Source organism: Balaenoptera acutorostrata, chromosome 1 (genome assembly GCF_949987535.1).
Source record: "Balaenoptera acutorostrata chromosome 1, mBalAcu1.1, whole genome shotgun sequence".
In the NCBI taxonomy this organism is placed as follows: domain Eukaryota; kingdom Metazoa; phylum Chordata; class Mammalia; order Artiodactyla; family Balaenopteridae; genus Balaenoptera; species Balaenoptera acutorostrata.
The window spans coordinates 128,452,724-128,471,782 of record NC_080064.1 but is presented as its reverse complement, the minus strand read 5'-3'; the positions used below and the strand labels follow the sequence as shown (position 1 = coordinate 128,471,782).

The 19,059-nt window shown below is 47.5% G+C and overlaps 1 protein-coding gene across 1 annotated transcript in view; it reads right to left on the bottom strand.

Annotated features, from left to right (window-relative positions):
- Positions 1–3,208: 3,208 nt before the first annotated feature.
- Positions 3,209–19,059, bottom strand: part of RCSD1 (RCSD domain containing 1) — a 65,596-nt gene continuing 49,745 nt past the window's right edge. Inside the window, exons 5-8 of the mRNA XM_007172462.2 lie at positions 17,140–17,211; positions 13,568–13,771; positions 10,304–10,942; positions 3,209–4,883 (exon numbers count right to left, since the gene is read on the bottom strand). Of these exons, the coding sequence (XP_007172524.2) occupies positions 4,851–4,883; positions 10,304–10,942; positions 13,568–13,771; positions 17,140–17,211 (948 nt within the window). The 3' untranslated portion in view covers positions 3,209–4,850. The remainder of the gene's footprint in view (positions 4,884–10,303; positions 10,943–13,567; positions 13,772–17,139; positions 17,212–19,059) is intronic.

Below are 19,059 nucleotides of genomic sequence, written 5' to 3'. Positions count from 1 at the left end.
GCTCGTCAGGAAGGCTGCTACTGTTGCGCCTGAGGGGCCAGGTTCGGCCGCCAGGTTCGGCCGTGACGGTGAGTGCCTGCCACCACCCAGCACCCAGGGGTCCCTTAGACAACCCAACAGCAGCGACTAGTGTTCGAGGTCCTATTATTTTCTTGGAGCGGAAGGAACATCTGCCTCTCGGTAATACCATCCTTTGAATACCAACCATATAATCATTCTAGAATCTTGCTTCTGAATTTTGACTGAAGTGCAATTCAGTCCACTCATGATTTAAAACAGAAGCAGTTGATAAATGTAATAACTGGCATTACAGGTTTGCCTAAGTCATTTTTTTCACATTTTCATTTAAAACTACACCATCAAGGGTCAGGGTCATTACTGACAGGAGTGCCCAGCGGGGAATCCTAGACTGTTTCGACCTCTTCCTTCTACATCCTGTTTCCTTCATAGCATCTTCCTGGCTGTGCCTAGGCGTTGCAGGTCCCGTGGAGAGCCCAGAACTTTCCAGGAGGAGGAGGAGGGGAAATCTCTTTGTTCCAGTTTTGGAAGTGGGTGGCTGCCTTTGTGCTGTGAGGCACTGAACACATTCACCTCCTTTTCCTCTGCAGAGGATCAAAGAACCACAGTTTCCTGCCCCATTTGACCACAGTGGGGCCTCTCCCACAGCTCTCCTCGAATTTGAGGGCAGAACTGGAGTAATGGTTTTCTCAGCCTCCATAGTCACTCTGGTCAGGACATCACTGGGCTAAATGGGAGCCTGACTTACCCTAAGCAAGACTGGGAAGTCAGGAAAGTGTGTCAACTGCCCCTAGAGTTTCGTGTACTTTGCTCTTCTTTTTCAACCCCTTCTGGGAAGGCTTTCTAGAACCAACTCAACTCAAGATGTGATGACAGGACTTCCCTGGTGGTGCAGTGATTAAGAATTTGCTTGCCAATGCAGGGAACACGGGTTTGAGACCTGGTCCGGGAAGATCCCACATGCTGTGGAGCAACTAAGCCCTCGTGCGCCACAACTATCGAGCCTGCGTGCCACAACTATTGAAGCCCGTGCACCTAGAGACAGTGCTCCGCACCAAGAGAAGCCACCGCAATGAGAAGCCTGCACACCGCAACAAAGAGTAGCCCCCGCTCACCGCAACTAGAGAAAGCCCGCGTGCAGCAACGAACACACAAAGTAGCCAAGAATAAAGACCTCCTTTTAAGTACCTCCCCTTAAGAAGAAGCCCATCATTCCTCTAACTTACCTCAAGAAGACAACAGACCATGGGGGGAAAAAAAAGATGTGATGACAAAGGAAGCCTAAAACATTACCTCTCTCAGGATACACGTTTTGACTGGGAAGAAGACTAGAGCCAGTGGAATCAGTTGCTTAAATTTCAGGCATCTGGCATCAGTGAGGGAGTCTTTGGGCAGCGATAAATGTTGAAACTAATCCTATTCCAGCTCTGAAATCAGTTTAATCATTCATTACTTACCGAATGTTTATTGAGCACCTATAATACATGAGGCACTGGCACAATGAACTACACAGACAGACTTGACCCTCATGGAGCTCCAGGCTGGCTCTGGACACAGTGATACATTATTACATTTAAAATGAGACTGATTTTCTTTGGTGGCTTATGAAAACAAATTCTGTTTTATCTGAGTAGCCCTCGAATTTTGCTCAGAGCTCTATTGTTGTTGTTTTTCCCACCCAGCATCATATCTTTTAGTAACAGCACTCTGATTTTACCTTGAGGCGCCCTGTTGCCCCATTCACAGTCCTTGCAGATGAGATAGAATTAACTCACCTAGCCCCTAACTGCAGGAGAGTGACAGAGGGCCGGCCAATCTGATCTCTGCATCTCCTTGGTCATAATGATTGGCTCAGCTATAGATATATGATCCCCACCAAGCCTATAGAAAACCTTTGCAGGATTTTTTCCCACAGCTACTGGGAAAAAATAAGCTCTTTCCATTGGGTTTGTGCCTGAGAATATGGCCAACACAGAGGAAAGCAGAGACCAATAACAGAGAAAGATTTCTGACATTGCTTAAGTGATTGTATTCAGGTCTGTCCATGGATTGTCAAAACATATTATTCAGTGTATAGAAGGAGGGAGGGAGAGACAGACAGAGAAAGAGAGAGAGAGGGAGATTCATAGATATAACTGTTTTGCATCAGCCTGTTTGAGTTGGGTTCCTTTCATTAGCAACTGAAGGTCCTCATTCATTCAACTGTATTAAAGTTTTACATTCCCAAGAGTACCGAATCAAAAGATGATGATGAGCTGGTTGTCTGTCCACTCCTTTATTCCCTTATCTGACATTTTATGGAGTGACTAGTCAGCTGGGTCACAGGCCAAAACTGGTCTGGCAAACAGGGTCCTGTTGAGGGTGACCTCAGTGAGGAGAGTGGAGTTCTGAGGCCCCTGGGCTCCTCATGGCCATATCTGGTCACCCAGTTTCACATGCAGCCCCCTTTTCAATATTGGCATATTTCTTCAAAGCATTCAAGTTTTCTTCTTGCTCCCTCTCTGGAGAAAGGAAGGACACAGTTTAATATTCAAGCTAGATTACAAAGGTAGTGGAAGAATGATTCTGATTCTTCTCTTCAGCCTTGTGGCTGTGAAGAATCAGTGTTTTCCTTCAAGCCTATTAAGGAATCCTGACGAAAGTCTTCCTGGCCTGGTGATGACTCTGTACCACCTAAGACGCACATGGATTTCTTTAATCCCCAGTGTGAAATCCCAGTCTCAACCATGGCGTTGCAACGCTGAATCATGGTCACTTCGAGAAAGGAGAGCATTAAACAGCCAGCTTGCAGCGTCCACAGGGAACGGGTCCTGCCTTCGCTTCATCAATTCCCCACCAAGAACCCCCATCACTAATAACAATGCCTGCGGTGGGGCCTTTGTGTTCTCACAAAATAGATCAAATAATGTGACTAATAGGGAACTGGGGAGATTTTTGGACACCGTCACGCATGCTCCTTCAGTGTCACCTTCTTATTTTTGATCGCTCCTGCTTCATCTGCTACTGTAAGGTATGGACCCTCCAGAAGAAAAATAGAGTTTTATTTTTACATCTACATCCCATCTGTCCCATTCCTTTTTCTAGTAAGAGAAGTGGCAGATTTCCCCCTTTCATCGCACAGTCATGCTCACATTCTCAAAACTCTTGCCCAGATATGTGCATGAGTATATAAACAACCCAAAGACATACATAAATAAATCCATGTATTGTTTAGGGGGTATACATCTCTGTCAATAGACAGATAGATGATAGATTAGATCGATGATAGATATTATACAGATCTCAAAATAACTGACACACATATCTCCCAAACTCTGCTAAAATACAAAGCTTATTATGGTATCAGTCTTCACTAGATTACAAGGCTTAGAAGCTGCATTTGATTTAAAAATAGTTTTTGAAAAAATATATATCCCCAATATTAACACTATCCTGGAGGTAGAAAAACTGTAAATGGGGTGATAAACTGAGGTACCAGCAGTGAGATAGGGCCTTTTAGTCTGGGAAACTACTTTCTGAAGTCAGAGTAGAGTGTGGTCTAAGAGACCTCCAGAAAAACGACTGCTCCAACTACCAAATCAGCATGTTGAGATACTGAAATACTCAAATCTGAATAAGGGCCAACCCTTAAGATTAAACATTTATTTGGATGAGCATCTTTCAGCAGGAGTGTGGGAAGAAGGGAGAGGATACGTCAAGGAAGGGGTCGTCAGGCCCCCTGTCCCCGGCGAAGCCGCATGCACTCTCCAAACAGACCGATAAAGCAAGAGCTACCCAGGAGGAACAGACAGAAGAACCACCCCACCCCTCCTGAGTCAGGGAGGAGAGCCTGGGTTTCCATTCAAGTCAGGGAAGCCAGGAAGGCTGTTCTCATTATGTAGCTTGCACATCACGACGCTCAAAGCACTTCCCAGGAGATGTCTAATCCATGCTCGAGGCTCCCCCTCTGGAAGCACAACTTTCATCCTCCCAGGATAAACCAGAGGGCAGGCATTGTCCAGGGGTCACCGCTCTGCTTTCAGGATGAGGAAATGCAGCACAGAGACATCCTGCCTCTCCAAAGGAGTCACTGCCTGCCTCTGCCTGCTCTTCCCCTGGCAGAAGCAGGTGAGCTGAGCTGGTCGCCTCCCAGTGTATCACCAGCTAGAGAATTACCTGATGGAAAAGCTCCTGTTGCTGGAACAGACACATATTTTTTAATGTTTCAATAATTATCTCTTCTCGTCCAATGTTTTCAAAACTGGTTGGCCAGTCAAATTTGAACCAAGCTGAAAGGTTGTCTCAGGGTCTCCATACAATTTAAGGTCTTCTGTAACTTACAGGATTTATATTTCCAGTGATACTACTTTGTTTCTAGCTACTTGCAATGAGTTTTTACTTACACTTGAGAATCATGAAAACTTAAGAACAATAAAAAGGCTGTCACCTTACACAAACACAAGCCGAATAGGTATATCCCAGTCCAGTTCTGAGGTCAGCTATAGGGTTAGGTGGGTGTGGACAGTATATGGGCCCCATAGTTTGACCAGCATCCCTGGGGAGTTGTCACCACAGTAAATTGTTTTAAATAAGTTTTTTTGTTTTTTTTTTAAACCAAGTTCATCAAGTGACACAACTTTGATCAAGTTGATAAAAGTCTGCTGCCCTCAGATCCAATCTCTGTCTACGATGGTGCGGAGGTCGGGAAATTGCACCCTGTGTCCTCAGGCTGACTCCAGACCCTCAGCCCATCCTGCTCCTGCGATGGCTTCCTTTGCTGCCGCTACGATCATTGCTGCTACTTCAAGGACACGGCTCCAGCAGCTTCATCACTAGGCACAGTGAGATCTTCTTCACATTTTAGTGTCCTGGACAGGGGTATTATCCTGTGAGCAGAGGAGGAAGGAATAAATTAGGAGGAAAGTAGGAAACCTGGACACTCAGCCTGTCTCCTTGGGGATGCTAGGCCGGGTAATAGTAGGAATAGTGATAATAATGCTATGTGCCTGACATAGTTTTTCACGTGCATCAACTCATTTATTCCTCATGAAAGCAATATGAGTTTGGTAGTTCTATTAGCTCTGTTTTATAAGTGGGGTAATTAAGGCACAGAGAGGTCAAGTGACTTCCCCTAGGTCACACAGCTAGTAAGTGGTGGAGTCGGGATTTAAACCCCGGGACCGGAGCTTGAGCCCTCAACGAGGACACTGCCTATTCCTTGATGCATGGCTTGCCATGTCCTCCTTGCCCTAGCTTCTTACTTCCTCACTCATTTCCATTAATTTCATCATCCTGAAACACTGCTCAAGGATCAAAGAGAAAGAAGAAAAGTACCTCATGAGCAGAAATACGTACAGCTAACAACGGAATGTCAGGTTTCGGTTGAACGTAAGTGGAGAGACAAAGCGAGCAGCAGTTTGGTTTTGGAGATACGGAGCGTGAGGGACTGGTGGGCCTGTGGATGTGCGGTTGGGGCCTTGGTGAGAGCCCGGCTGGTGCTAAGCAGTCAGGAGGGGCCGGCAGGTAATGGTGAGGACCAGGTGTAGGAGTCACTGACAAAAGGAGATGAAGCCTGGGAGTGGGGGCCAAGGTCAGGGTGTGGTGACGCCACCCTAAGAGGCAGAGAGGGGGCCAGGGCAGCCCAGCCAAAGAGCGGTTAAAGGAAGGAGGTGGTTTTTAGGGCAGGTTGCCGGCATCAGCTGTTTCAGAGCGGTGAGGATGACAAGAACGGAGACATGACTGGTCTTTGGTGGCCGGGAGGGCATGTGTGGGCTTCAAAAGTCATTGATAAGAGCGAGATCACAAGGGGGGAAAGAGAGAACTGGGGGTGGAGTTGGGGGTAGAGAGCAGAGTCGAGACATTTTTCTTTAGGATTAGAGAGATCCAAACATGTTTGTAGGCAGAAAGGGGTGAACTAGTGAGGAGCTGGAAATACAGAAGAGTAACTGAATGGGAAAATCTTAGTCTAAGCCTTCACTTAAAATGCACACACATGCTCCACAAATATCTTGTAGAAAAGTCCAGAAAATGGTAGACACAGCAGACTAGGGGGTTTGTCTTATCAAGGAGAAGTTGCCTCTCTTCCGATGTGCAGGAAGAAGAGACTCTTGGAGGGTATGAGCAAGTGGCAAACAGGCTGGTCTTCCCTTTAGGTAAACAGGAAGGAGGTGAGGTCATTTGCAGAGCAGGAGAGGAAGAGGTAGGGAGTGAGCTGGAAGAATGCGGATGAAAACAGGATGATAGAGAAGCAGTGAGAGGGTGTCCAGGCAGCAGTGAGGTTGGATATGGTTCAGCTGGGTTGGTAAGAGTTTATAAGAGATCCAGGCAGCATGGTTTCGTGAATTCCACCAATGACACTCACAAGTCTTGGCAGAGAAGGTGGGTGTGAGAGTGACTTAGCTTTGGGGATTAATACAGAAAGACAGAGCAGGTCGATGGTGAGAGGGAGATTAAGGTGCAGAAGGACAGCTTGTAAGTGACTGGCCACGGAGGGAGCCTGGGGGGCAGGGACATGGGATCTCAGTGGAGGGTAGTTCAGAGGCTAAGGGAGGGACTGAGGTAGAAACGCAAGCGGAGGAAGGCGGCAAAACTCTGACAACCTTAGTCCAACCCCCTGGTTTTGCAGAGGAAGAAACCCAGGCTCCAAGAAGGGACAGGAGTTGTCCAAGGTCACAGAGCTTGATGTTGACACGAAGGACACCAGCGCTACTCATCAGAATAAACTGCTTCACAAAGCACCTCTGCACATCTGCATAATTTATTTAATCTGGGAGGGGCACTGCTTCCAATCCTCTTTTGGTTTTTTCAAGCCTGGTCAAAGTTAGAACCAAAATGCCTCGGGCAGTGGTGCCAAAGGTTTCCCCAGTGAGGACAACTGTGAAGTGGGCCCCTTGCGTCACGGGCTTCCCCAGCACGCCATGCCTGTCCCAGGTCTTTCCTGGATCTCACAGAGGCAGCACACACCACTAAAGAGATGGCTTCCGGCCCCCCGATTTAATCCCCATCTTGTTCTTTGATTGGTAGAAGTAGATTGATCAGATAAACTACAACAAGAGGAATATGCTCAATGTCAGACTGTCAAGAGGAAGGGATAAATATATTTAGCAATTAAAAAAATACATCTTTGTCCAAAATAACTGCAGCTCAGTCCATCAAACCCAAATAGGACTGAAAATATGAACACTGAATTGTATATGGTGATTATGCCTACTAAGGAGAGAGGCGCAAAGAGGGAGATGAGAGTAGAGATTCAAAATTCATTCTCATATATCACTTATATGTGGAATCTAAAATATGACACAAATGAACATATCTATGAAACAGAAACAAACTCACAGACCTAGAGAACAGACTTGTGGTTGCTGAGGGGAAGGGGGGTTGGGGGAGGGAAGGATTGGGAGTTTGGGATTAGTAGACGCAAACTATTATACATAGGACGGATAAACAACAAGGTCCTATTGTATAGCATAGGGAACTATACTCAATATCCTGTGATAAACCAAAATGGAAAAGAATATGACAAAGAATATATATATGTATAACTGAGTCACTTTGCTGTACAGCAGAAATTAACACATTGTAACAACTATACTTCAATAAAATTTTTCATTCTCCATACTTCTATGTGGCTAGAATCTTTAAAAGATTGTATTCAATGCACTAGGGAATAAAAATTATCCTAGACAATTTTACCAGTAATTTTAGATATAGATCAGTTGGAAAATGACTCTAACATGTTACTACTTAAGTCATTAATTTATGAATTGATGTTAACTAGGTAAAATAGGAGAAAGTCTATGCTATGTCTGCCTGCTTCCATTTTAAAACCACAACAGGAATCTAGAGACCAGACCTTTTGTCCACCTTATCAAACTTTGCCAATTCCTCATGAAAAGTAAATAAACCGAAAAGCCCCAGTGAGTAGCAAATTATTATTAGTATGATTCAAGGGAAAAACGGAAAGTTTGGAGGTACAATTTCTGGAAAAGACATATTTTCAACCAAGTCTTTTTGCTGTTTATTTGGCACCTCAAACACATACCCATCTTTATCCTTGTATATTAAAGAATTTAATATATTAAATCCTCAAGAATTTTTTCAAGAATTTTATAATATTCTTTAATTAAAATCTCCTTGGGAGTGGATGTGTGTTCATGTTTGTTGCAAACACACACACACACACACACACACACTACAGCTAGTACAGTGTTCTGCACATAGTGAGGATCTGACATATGCAATTAAATGAGAAATTATATGCTGTTAAGCTCTTGTAAAGAGGTAGCACCTTGCATTTAAGTAATAAAACAAAAAATGAAAATGGTGTCTTGAAAATTTAAAAATCCAAAATTTTTAAAGTTTTTTTAAATTTTTATATTTTTTTGGCCATGCTGCGCGGCTGTGTGATCTTAGTTCCCCGACCAGGGATGGGACCTGGGCCCACAGTGATGAAAGCTCCGAGTCCTAACCACTGGACCACCAGGGAATTCCCCCAACTTTTTAATGTATTACTATATGAGAGAAAGCTTAATGAACATTCGAAAGCAACACGTTTAGAACCTGAACACTATCAATTTGGAATATAAAAATACAACCACAAAGAAAGGCTGGAAGGATGTACACACGCCAGCCGTATGTGATTTGGGCACGGTCCTACACAACAGCTCTCAGATGGCATTTTGGAAAGCCACAGGTTCTGAGTCTGTTCAACCAATTTTGTGCTTATAAATTACTTCACCAAGTCACTTCAAGGATCTAGATATTAACCACTGTAAAAAAACAAAACCAAACCAAAAAACGTCGCCACGGTTGGGGCACAGTATAGGCGAGAGTCAGGGAGAGCTGGGCAGGGGCCCCCCAGGCAGGGCCTCACAGAGGCTTTGGAATCTGTGTTTTGAGTGCTCTGGGACAAGGGGGAGCAGAGGTGTCATGGGTTGTGTCCTCCTCCAAAGATATGTCCAATCCTAACCCCCAGTACCTGTGGATGTGACCTTATTTGGAAAGAGCATCATTGTAGATGTAATTAAGGATCTTAAGATGAGATCATTCTGGACTTAGGGTGGGTCCACATCCAATGATGGGTGTCCTTATAAGAGAAAGGAGAGGGAGATTTGAGACACACAGACACAGGGAAAGAACATGTGAAGATAGAGGCAAAGGTTGAAGCGATGAGTCTACAAACCAGGGGACATCGAGGATTGCCGACAACCACCAGAAGCTGGAAGAAACAAGAGAGGATTCCCAGGGTCGCCAGCAGCCACCAGAAGTTAGGGGACAGGCTGGAAGAGACTCTTCCTCAGAGCTTCCAGAGGGAGCCAATCCTGCCAACACCTTGATTTTGGAGTTCTGGCCTCCAGAACTGTGTGACAATGCATTTCTATTGTTTTCAAGCTGCCAATTTGTGGTAATTTGTTATGGCAGCCCTAAGAAACTAACACAGGACGTAAGTAATTTTAGCAATGAGTAAACACACACACACACACCCCTCTGGTTGCTGTACAGAGAATGGACTAAGTAGGCAGAAAAAGTGGAAGCAGGAAGTGACATAAGAGGCTAATGTCGTCAGAAGCTGACGGTGGCTTGTGTTAATGAATGAATGAACTAACATAAAGGGAAGGGGGAAACACTGGAGGGTGACTTTGTTGATAAGATTGCTAGGGGTGGCAGTAGGGGGCGGGACACAGAGCTTTTCTTGTGGAAACCAGCAAGGCTGGTCGTGCTCCTGAGGGCACAAGTAGGTGAGCGCAAGGTGGGCTTCCTGGGAGTGGTGGGAGGAGCCACATGACTAAGCGTGGGCTCAGCAGGAGGGCAGGGACTGAGGCAACCCCTCCTCATGCGCGCTAGGTGTCTAACACCTGTGCGTGGACGGATGGAACATAAAGCCTCCTTTAAAGCTTCCCTAGGAGAAGCCCTGCCCATTGCCGTGTTCTGCCTTCTTTACGGCGCCCCAAGGAGCTGCTGGTCTCAGGCACTATTACTGTGAGTTTTGTATGGAAAGGAGCACCGCCTTTTCCTCTCAGAACGCCCCACAGCAGCGAGCCCAGTCCAGGACGCTGCATCAGGAGGCCTCGGTGTGTGGGCCTCAGTCACAGCCAGAACCCCGAGGCAGCCAGAAGCAGAGAGCACGGGACACGCTTCCCTTTCTGGTCCTGTTGTCCCCTCCCCACCAGTGACAGCCAGTCTCAATCCAGTCCCTGTGTTACTGCACACCCAGCTGATTGGTGATGGATGTAAGGAACAGGGCATGGGACATAGGATGCGCTGGCCCTGCCCTGTCCGGGTCGGGGGGACAAGCCAGGCCACCTACCTCCGTCTTGGGGACCTCACTGCTGGCGTCCGGCTGGGCGTGGCCAGTGCCAGGGTCACAGCCTGGCTCGAGGATGGTCCCCTCATCGTGCTTTTCCTTGCCAGCCCCCTGCTCAGGACTGTGGTCGCCCTCGCCTCCTCCAGCGGGGTTTTGGGGGGTCTCGTCCCCCACAGCTCCCTCCTCCAGCCCCTTTGTATCTCGGCTCCTTTGTCCGGGCTCCGCCCCTTCAGCGGCCGCCCTCTCCTTCACCTCCGCAGGCTCTTCTGTCTGCTCCTCAGCCGGTTTCTCCTCCGTGGGGCTCCCACCCCCGTCCTCTGCCTCTGGGCTGGAGGCTCGGGCTGGACGCTGGCTGGCCCCCTCCTCGGAGCTCCCCACGGCCTTCTCGTGCTGCTGGGCTACCCTCAAGGCCCTGCCCTTCTCCTCCTGCTTCTCTGTCCTGCTGGGCGTCCTCCTCAGAGGAGGGGATCCTGGGGTCTTGCTCTTAGCTAGGAACACCTCGTCCCCATTCTCTTCCTTGGCACCATTCTCCTGGGAGGACTCCACGGCCCTGAGCTCCCCCAGGTCCGCACAGTCCTCCGACTGGGACCTTCGGAATCGCCTGGAGGGAGGGCGCCTTTTTATGGAGCCCCTTGTCCGCACCTGCAAGAAAGCGTTACGGAAAATGATCTACACCTGTGAAAAAGGCCGAAGGGAGGGCGCGTGTTCTTTCACTGTCAGTCTCACACGCACAGCTTCCCAAGCCCACCTGAGGATCATTTGATTTTCTAGGAGGATGTACCATTGCTTGCTATCTATTATAGGTTAGAGCCCTGTGGGGTTGCGGTATTACATGGTAACCTGCAGATTTTTTTCGGTGTGTGTGAAGATGAAAATGCTGTCTATCCAGTAAAAAAGATAACCTAAGATTTTACTGGCCTGGAAAATAACAATCAGTTCAGTGTCTAACTTAGCAATTTTATTCTAACATTTGTCCTTTTTAATTGCCTAGAAATAAGCAGTTCTTTGAATGAGCTTTACCATCTTACAGGGTCCCTCCTAAATTAACTAGTTGAACAAAATCTCTCTCTATTTTGTATCAGAGTCATGTTTGAACATTCTGAAGATTCTACTTTGACAAAGGTGAACCCAACAGAAAAGAGGGTTGGGGGTCTGTGGGTGGCTGGTACCGTGACCTCATGGGTGTGGAGCTGGACAGCTGGTGATCAGCTTCCTCCCTTCCCCTCCTGCCCCCCCCCCAAAAGCTGGCTAACCCCAGGAGAGCTGAGCAGCCAGAATCCTTTGCTTTCTCCAGCGAGGTCCAACTCTAGCAGAAGCCACACCTTAGAAACACCCAGCAGAGCTGCCTGAAAACCATTTTCTCTCTGGGAAGTGTGTGAATCTCAGAACCAGGCCTCACCTGGGTCCACTGGACTTTGTCAGAAGTTCAATGGGCGTGTTTATAGTGGGTGTCCTACTTTACTCAAGTGATGTGTCTTTTAAAATTTATGTGCAAATTAAATCTTATTTTCTTGAATCTTATTTTCTCACTGATTTGCATTTTGGTATTTGTCAATCCTAGCTGTCTCAGAAGTTTGGAATGAATACTTGTTTTTTTAAAATAAATTTATGTTATTATTTTATTTTTATTTATTTATTGTTTCTGGCTGCGTTGGGTCTTCGTTGCTGCATGTGGGCTTTTCTCTGGTTGTGGCTAGTGAGGGCTACTCCTCGTTGCGGTTCGCGGGCTTCTCATTCTGGTGGCTTCTCTTGTTGTGGAGCATGGGCTCTAGGCGCACGGGCTTCAGTAGTTGTGGCACGTGGGCTCAGTAGTTGTGGCTTGTGGGCTCTTGAGCGCAGGCTCAGTAGTTGTGGCATATGGGCTTAGTTGTTCTGCGGCATGTGGTATCTTCCCCGACCAGGGATCGAACCTGTGTCCCCTGCACTGGCAGGCAGATTCTCAACCACTGCACCATCAGGGAAGCCCTGAATACTTGGTTTTAAAAGGGCTTCCCAGGAACTTTCCTGAGACCACGGTGAGGCTAGCCCTGCAGGCTATCAAGGCCCCAGCCCTCATGGCCAGCAGGGTTCAGAAATAATCCTGCCTGCTCCCTTACTGCTATCACAGACTAAAGCCCCCAGTACTATGACCAGGTGGCAGAGCCTCCCTCCCTGCCTCTACATCCCACTGACATCCTGTGAGAAGACAGAGCTCTCTCCTGGGTTCCTCTCTGCCGTCGGGGGTCTCTCCATTGCCCTGGGCTGAAGGATCTCCACTCTGTCCCCAGCCAGCAGGCTCAAACCTACCCCATCACCTCCTCACCACCACTTTGTTTCCTTGGGCCCTACCTGTTTTGACACATTTGACCTCTTTCCTAGATGGATCCTCTGGAAGGGCCTGGAAGATCCTGCTCTCTCCATCCTTAATTCTAAGGTCACATTCATTTAACTTTTCCTGGCATCAGAGCCCTTTAACTCAGGGACTTCCCTGGTGGTCAAGCGGTTAAGACTCTGTGCTTCCACTGCAGGGGGTGCAGGTTCGATCCCTGGTCGGGAAAGTAAGATCCCACATGCCCGCGGTGCAACCAAAAAAAAGAATAAGAGCCCTTTAACTCTTAGCCACTGCCTGGCTCTGGTCCAAGTTTGCTGGGTACCTGCTTGGAGTGTATTGGACTGTATGTACCTCTGATTCTCTTGATTCTTACCTCCTTCTAGTAGGGCAGGGATCTGATGAAATCACACACAAAGTATTAGGGTAGCATCTACAGAAACAAGTGCTGCCATACATCTTTTTGCAAAGGGAACGATTTGGATATTCTTCAACTGGGGCAAGATGCAGTAAGAATGATTTGAGCCCATTCTGGGACACTTGGGAGTATTCATATCAAGGCAGGACAGGACAACCTAGTGACCCTGCCCTCCCTTCTGCTGAGCCGCTGATCAGGGCTTTAGCATTTGTTTTCAGCTTTTGACATAACTCTCTGTGCAGCTGGGATCAGTACTGAATTCCTGCCCCTCTCTCCACAAAGGGTGGAGCACTCCATCCCCTGCACCTGTCTTTCAGGTGAGTGGCACAGTTACAGGGACAGCGGATGAGAGAGGCAGGCTAGGTAGAGGGTGATCTTAGCTCAGGGATCACTTGCCAGGAAGAGGAGAAATTTCCTTTGTTAAAAACCACAACTCAGAAGTGTCCTCCTTTCTCCAGGACAACAGGGTAGAGGTGATTCAGGATTGCCCAGTGCCCGCATTTCCACAGACACACCACAGTACTTAGGATCCAGATATTACCTTATTGTAAGAGGGCAGATGACTGCCTTCAGGAGGCTGGTCAAAGCTGACGGGCACCTCCTCTGGCTCGCTGGCCCGAGACCGCACGCCAGGGCTGCTGGGGGTAGAAGGCGGGCTGTGAAACGGTGACACCATGGCCTTGAGTCCGGGACTCTTGGGTGAGGCCCCAGGCAGCAGGGCCGCTGGATCAAAGACTAAATTGGCCTGTAGAGAAAAGATGAGGAATTTCAAACCCAGGCTGCATTCCATAATGCCCAGGAAGCACTGATTTGATCCAGCAAAAATGCATTGGAACAGTCCCGATTTATAGACAAAGAGGCCAGAATAGCCACTGCCAGCACCTGCAGGCACCAGGATCTCATGCTGTCAGCGCCCTTTACCATCTTCCTCATCAGAGTCAAGAGCAGTTACCGCTTACTGGATGCCTACTCCTTGCTGGGCATGCGCAGTTTTCCTCTCTACAACGACCCTACATGTTCAGTTTTGTTCTCATGGCACAAATTAGCGAAGTGTTTAGGGAATCTGCCCTGGGATTCAAGCCAGGTCTGTTTGTCCCTCAGTCTCCAAGTACAGGGTCTCTCTCGGTAGACCACAGTGGTGGACACAGCAGGCCACCACGCCTTTCCGGGGGGAGCCAGCAGAGCAGATGCCAGTGTGTGACCCTACTCGCAGCATCGCAGTGCAGGTGCAACCAGACCAAAATGAACCCTGAGGACAAGCAAAGGGGAGGGGTTATACAAAGGTAACCGAGGCCTGAGGGAGTCATGAGTTTGGTGGGGGAGGAGGCGGTGGTCCCAGATCTATCCGACTGCCTCAGAGAAGGTGTTGGTGCAGACCAGAGGTCTACGGAGGGACTGAACGTGAGCGCCTTGGGTCCTCTAGCGCCACCTAGGGGCTCTCGCTCCTCCTGCTCTGACCTCTGCGTTTCCAAATCATTGCGCAGTTGCATCCACCAGAGCAGGAGGGTCAGCAGCAAGGCCTCCAAGGGAAGGGACCAGGCTTGAGGGGCAGAGGATGCTCTCCATGCAAACACACCCAACTCCAGATATTGCCTCTTTCACTTAGTAGCTGTGTGACCTACAGCGAGTCCAGTAGGCTTTCTGTGTCTCGGAGTCTTTATTTGTCCCATTGACTGAGCCTGACCTTTAGAGTCTTTTATGATCTGGTCCCATTACTCTCTCCTGCCACTACCCGACTCACACCCTTTCCCTCCAGACTCCCCTCTGTGCCACCCTCCTGCCAGCCGAGGCTCTGTCATCTTGGAGAGCTCCGACATGTACTTTAGGACTTGCGCAGTATAGAACATTACACATGTTTAGGACGATGTTAGTATTTCAATTGTGATTTTAAGAAAGAATTTATAATATAGACAAGATTGTGTCATTGTCCAATTAAAAATATAAAAGTTAAATAGCAACAGTGTGAGCCCACGCCATGTCTAAAAGCAGCATGTTGCAGGTACAAAGGGACAGGTTTGGACCACAGAGGCTGTGGGAGTTGGTGTGCTGGCATGGCCCAGAGGGCTTCATGGCAGAGGGGATATTAACTGGGCATTAAAGGAGGTCTTCCTGCCCTCTCAGGGTCAAGCTGGGACATTCCCTCTGTAAGACTGCTTGCAAATAAAATGGGTCTTGCTAGCCAGCGGAAAACTTGAACTTTGAATTATTGACTATTCTAGTGAAGAAAAATCATAGTTCCTAACTCATCCAATAGAATACTTAGAAGAAAAATGAAGCCGATGATGCATTTCTTAGTTCTTTCCCCACGTATTTCCAACAAAGTAAGGTTCCTATGGGATTTGGCCAAATTATATACTGTCGCTGACATTCTTCATGAGATTAAACCATTAGAGATTAAAACCTCATTCTCAGGTTGCGATATTTCCCAAAGAGGCTTATTAATGACTAGAAAGGGGAATAAGACCAAGACTGCAGGGTAGTCTGACCAAGACTCAGCATTTGCTGAGGACTAAGTACACAGCATTTGCAAACTAACTTCTGGCACTTGGATGAGGTCTGTGGTAGGCTGCCGGGAGACAGAGGTAGGGGTCCTCGGCTACACCCTTTGGATGGCTGCTAGGAGGGAATGTCTGAGTTCTGGGGTCCCTTCTGAGAGATCCCTGTTATGTATATGGGAGCCCTGCAGCCTCCTACAGCGATGGGCAGCCCCCTCCCTCCCTGCAGTTGGGGTGGGATCAGGGCTTCTCAGTATGAATTAAACTTCAGGGGAGACTCCCCCGCCCCAGCCATGAGGTAGGCTCATAACCCAAACCAGAGATGCTTCCCTTAACCCCAGATCAGGCTGGGGGCCAAATCCCTGGTCTCTCACGTAGCTGGGAACTGCAGAGGCTGTGGCTCGGCTACTTGTCTTGACACACCCCTAACAATGGCTTCAGAACAAGGTAGACGAGCCAATTTTATTAGTTGGACCCAGAGGGGAGGAGCCAGTGCAGGAGAGCCTTGCTGTTCTCCTGGGTGACTGCACAGAGACTGCAGTGAAAGCTGGAGCATCTTCTACAGGCCCCACCCAGATACATCATGCCTGTCCCTCCTCTGTGCTTTAGCGCATGCTGTCCCCACACCAGGAGTACCTTCCTCCCTCCTCTCCAGCCACTATTCTTAAGGACGGACTCAGGAAATAGGTATTTCCTAAAGCATTTGTTAATTACTCCTGCCCACTTGACTGTCTTCTCGCTCTAAAATTTTACCGCAGTGGTTCTCAGCTGGGGTAGGGGGCAGGGGGATGATTTTGTCTCCAGGAGACATTTGGCAATGTCTAGGGGCATTTTTCTTTGTCACAGTTTACTGAAGAGTGCTGCTGGCATCTAGTGGCTAGGGACCAAGGATGCTGCTAAAGCATCTTGCAGTGTACAAGGCAGCCCCTGCAACAAAATTTACCAGCTCAAATAATGCCGAGGTTTAAAAGTCCTGGTCTAGAGCAGTAGGAGTCGGATAGTTAACCCACAATTTAGATCTCTGGTATTTACTCTCCTATATGTCTTTTATTGTATCATGTGTGAAAATCTTGTCTCCCCAACAAGACTGTGAGATCAAGTGCAGTGTCATATACTTCATTTACACTCCAGGAAAGCCAGCCCCACTGTGGGCACAGTGATGAGGGCTCTGGATGTACAAGGTGGCGAGGTAGGATGGAATACTTTCCAAACAATGAACTTGGCCGTAGTGGCGTAATGACTAGCAGCTGAATTTCAGCCCTGTGTAAAGCTGAAATGGTTTGTGGCTGCATTCAGGCCTTGGAAAGGACTTGGCTATTCTTGGAGTGTTTCTTGTGTAAAACATCCTTTCCCATAAGACTCTTGAGGCATCTGATTATCTTCAATCTCCATTAGGTGCTAATGATACGAGCTCATGTTTGATAGGGTCCTTATTTTAGCATTTTGCCCCCAGGTAGAGCTCCTCATCCTTCAGGGCAATTTGATCACTAGCTGGTTATCAGAGGTCAACTGTCCAGGTGACATCTGGGACTACCTTAGGAGCCCCAAAGACATGCAAATGTTGGATAAGAGAGGGGGTTGGATAGGAGGTAGCGTTAGGTAATGATTCTGAACTTACCTGGAGCTTCTCGATCAGAGGCGAGCTCTTCACCTTGACTTTAGGAGGGTGGTTTGCATTGGGCGGTGACTTCTATAAAAGCAAATGGACCAGAACAAGCAAATGAGTGAGGTGAAGGGAGGTGGGGTTCTGGCTGGAGCCCAGAAGCCACAGTTGGAATAAGAGGAGAAGAAAAAGTTGGTTTTACCACTTCATCACTTAGCTTCAGGAGCTCACTTACCTCCTCAGGTCCTGGGCGTGGCAGACTCCCCTTCCCCTCTCCCTCACCCTACCACTAACAAGACCACTTGAATCTATCAATCAGAGCAGGCAGGACGTCTGAAACACAGGAGGCCTCCTGTTCCAGGAAGTATGCCTTCATGGTCGTTATGAGGGAACAGACTATGTCTGAGGGGGGGACAAGATCTTCACCTCATGACCTTCAGCAACGTGAGCCAACAATTGGAGGGGATTTCAAAGAGAAAGAGCACAGTGATCATCCATTCTGTTTGTCATCAACATAAGAAACCACAGAGCTGGAGTGAAACCTGACGGAGGTGTACTTGAAATTCTTCCCTTAAACTAATAATATTTTGGAAAACCCCACCAATAGTGTTGTTTATAAATTATCATATTCCAAAACACTGACTATTCATTTTGACTAAGCAGACATTTATTGAGTATCTCCTACATTCCAGGCGTTGTGTTGGTTACATAAAAATGAATATGATTGAGCGCCTGCCCTCTGAAAGTGGTCAATGTCTGAGATATATATATGTGAATATATGTGTGTATATACACACACACACACACACATATATATGTTCTGTTAGTTGGGATATTTTTGTGATGAATGTATGTCAGGAATCTTGCCTGGCTTTGGATTTTATATTATCTAAAAAGATTGACTCCTTCCTGTTTTGTGTAAAATCCCTACAACTTGATTCTAGTTCCATAGCTATATTGATCCTCAACAGGTAGGAATGTTGACAGTGATGATGATGATGATGATGAAGAAAAAGATGACTTCCATGTTGTCCGACAGAGACCAGAGCAGATCTTCCTATAGTTTGGGGACCCTGCTCCTTGCACCCATGTGCTAATTTACTTGAATCATAAGGAGAATGACACAATTTCTTATAAATATTCTGAGATAGTTATTGAGTGAGATGATTGTATTTTAGTGATGGAAGGAGACAGACTCACTCAACTGAACTCCCTGTGACCTTTTTAAGGCCCAGCATTGCGGGGGGAGGTGCTGGAGCGTGGGGCAGGCACTGGCTGGGACTCAGGAGCTCCCTTCCCCAGCCCCTGCTAACTCTGGCTTTGACAGGAGCTAGATGGCTGCCCTGGCCTCGGCCTGCCCAGCCAAGACCCAGGCATGTGGGTGGGTTGGAATAAACGATTCTAAGGCCTCCTCCAGCTCTCAGGTGCCTCTGGCTCCATGAGTTTACACCATCAGACGTATTTCCAGAGCCGTCAGTCTTTCAAGGAGCCTTGCGTCCACCGTGAGAACAAAGAGCTTCCAGCCCAAACTCAGTTGTCCTTAATTTCTGGGCTTTACAGTGAAAGTTCAGATGAGGCCGCGTTTCTGAAGATACTGTTTAGGAACTGCAGCAACAATTGTGCTGACAAAGCTCACTTTATGAAATACTTTATTCTCTTCCGCAACTGACTAGTATCTTCTGAAGAGAGTGAAAATTCAATAAACACAGCCCCTTCATCATAGGACAGTGCTGGGAACCCAGCTCATGTCCTACAAAATCCTTGTTGATTTGAACTGAACTGCAAAGCAGGAAGAATCTGAAAGAGCCGCCAATGCCATTCCTGGGAAAGGCTGCAGGTGGCAGTATTTCCTTTACTGTTTAACAAGCAGCTCTTTACTGTTTAACAAGCGGCCGCCGCTCATACAGTTGGTGGAGAAAAGTCAGCCTGACATCT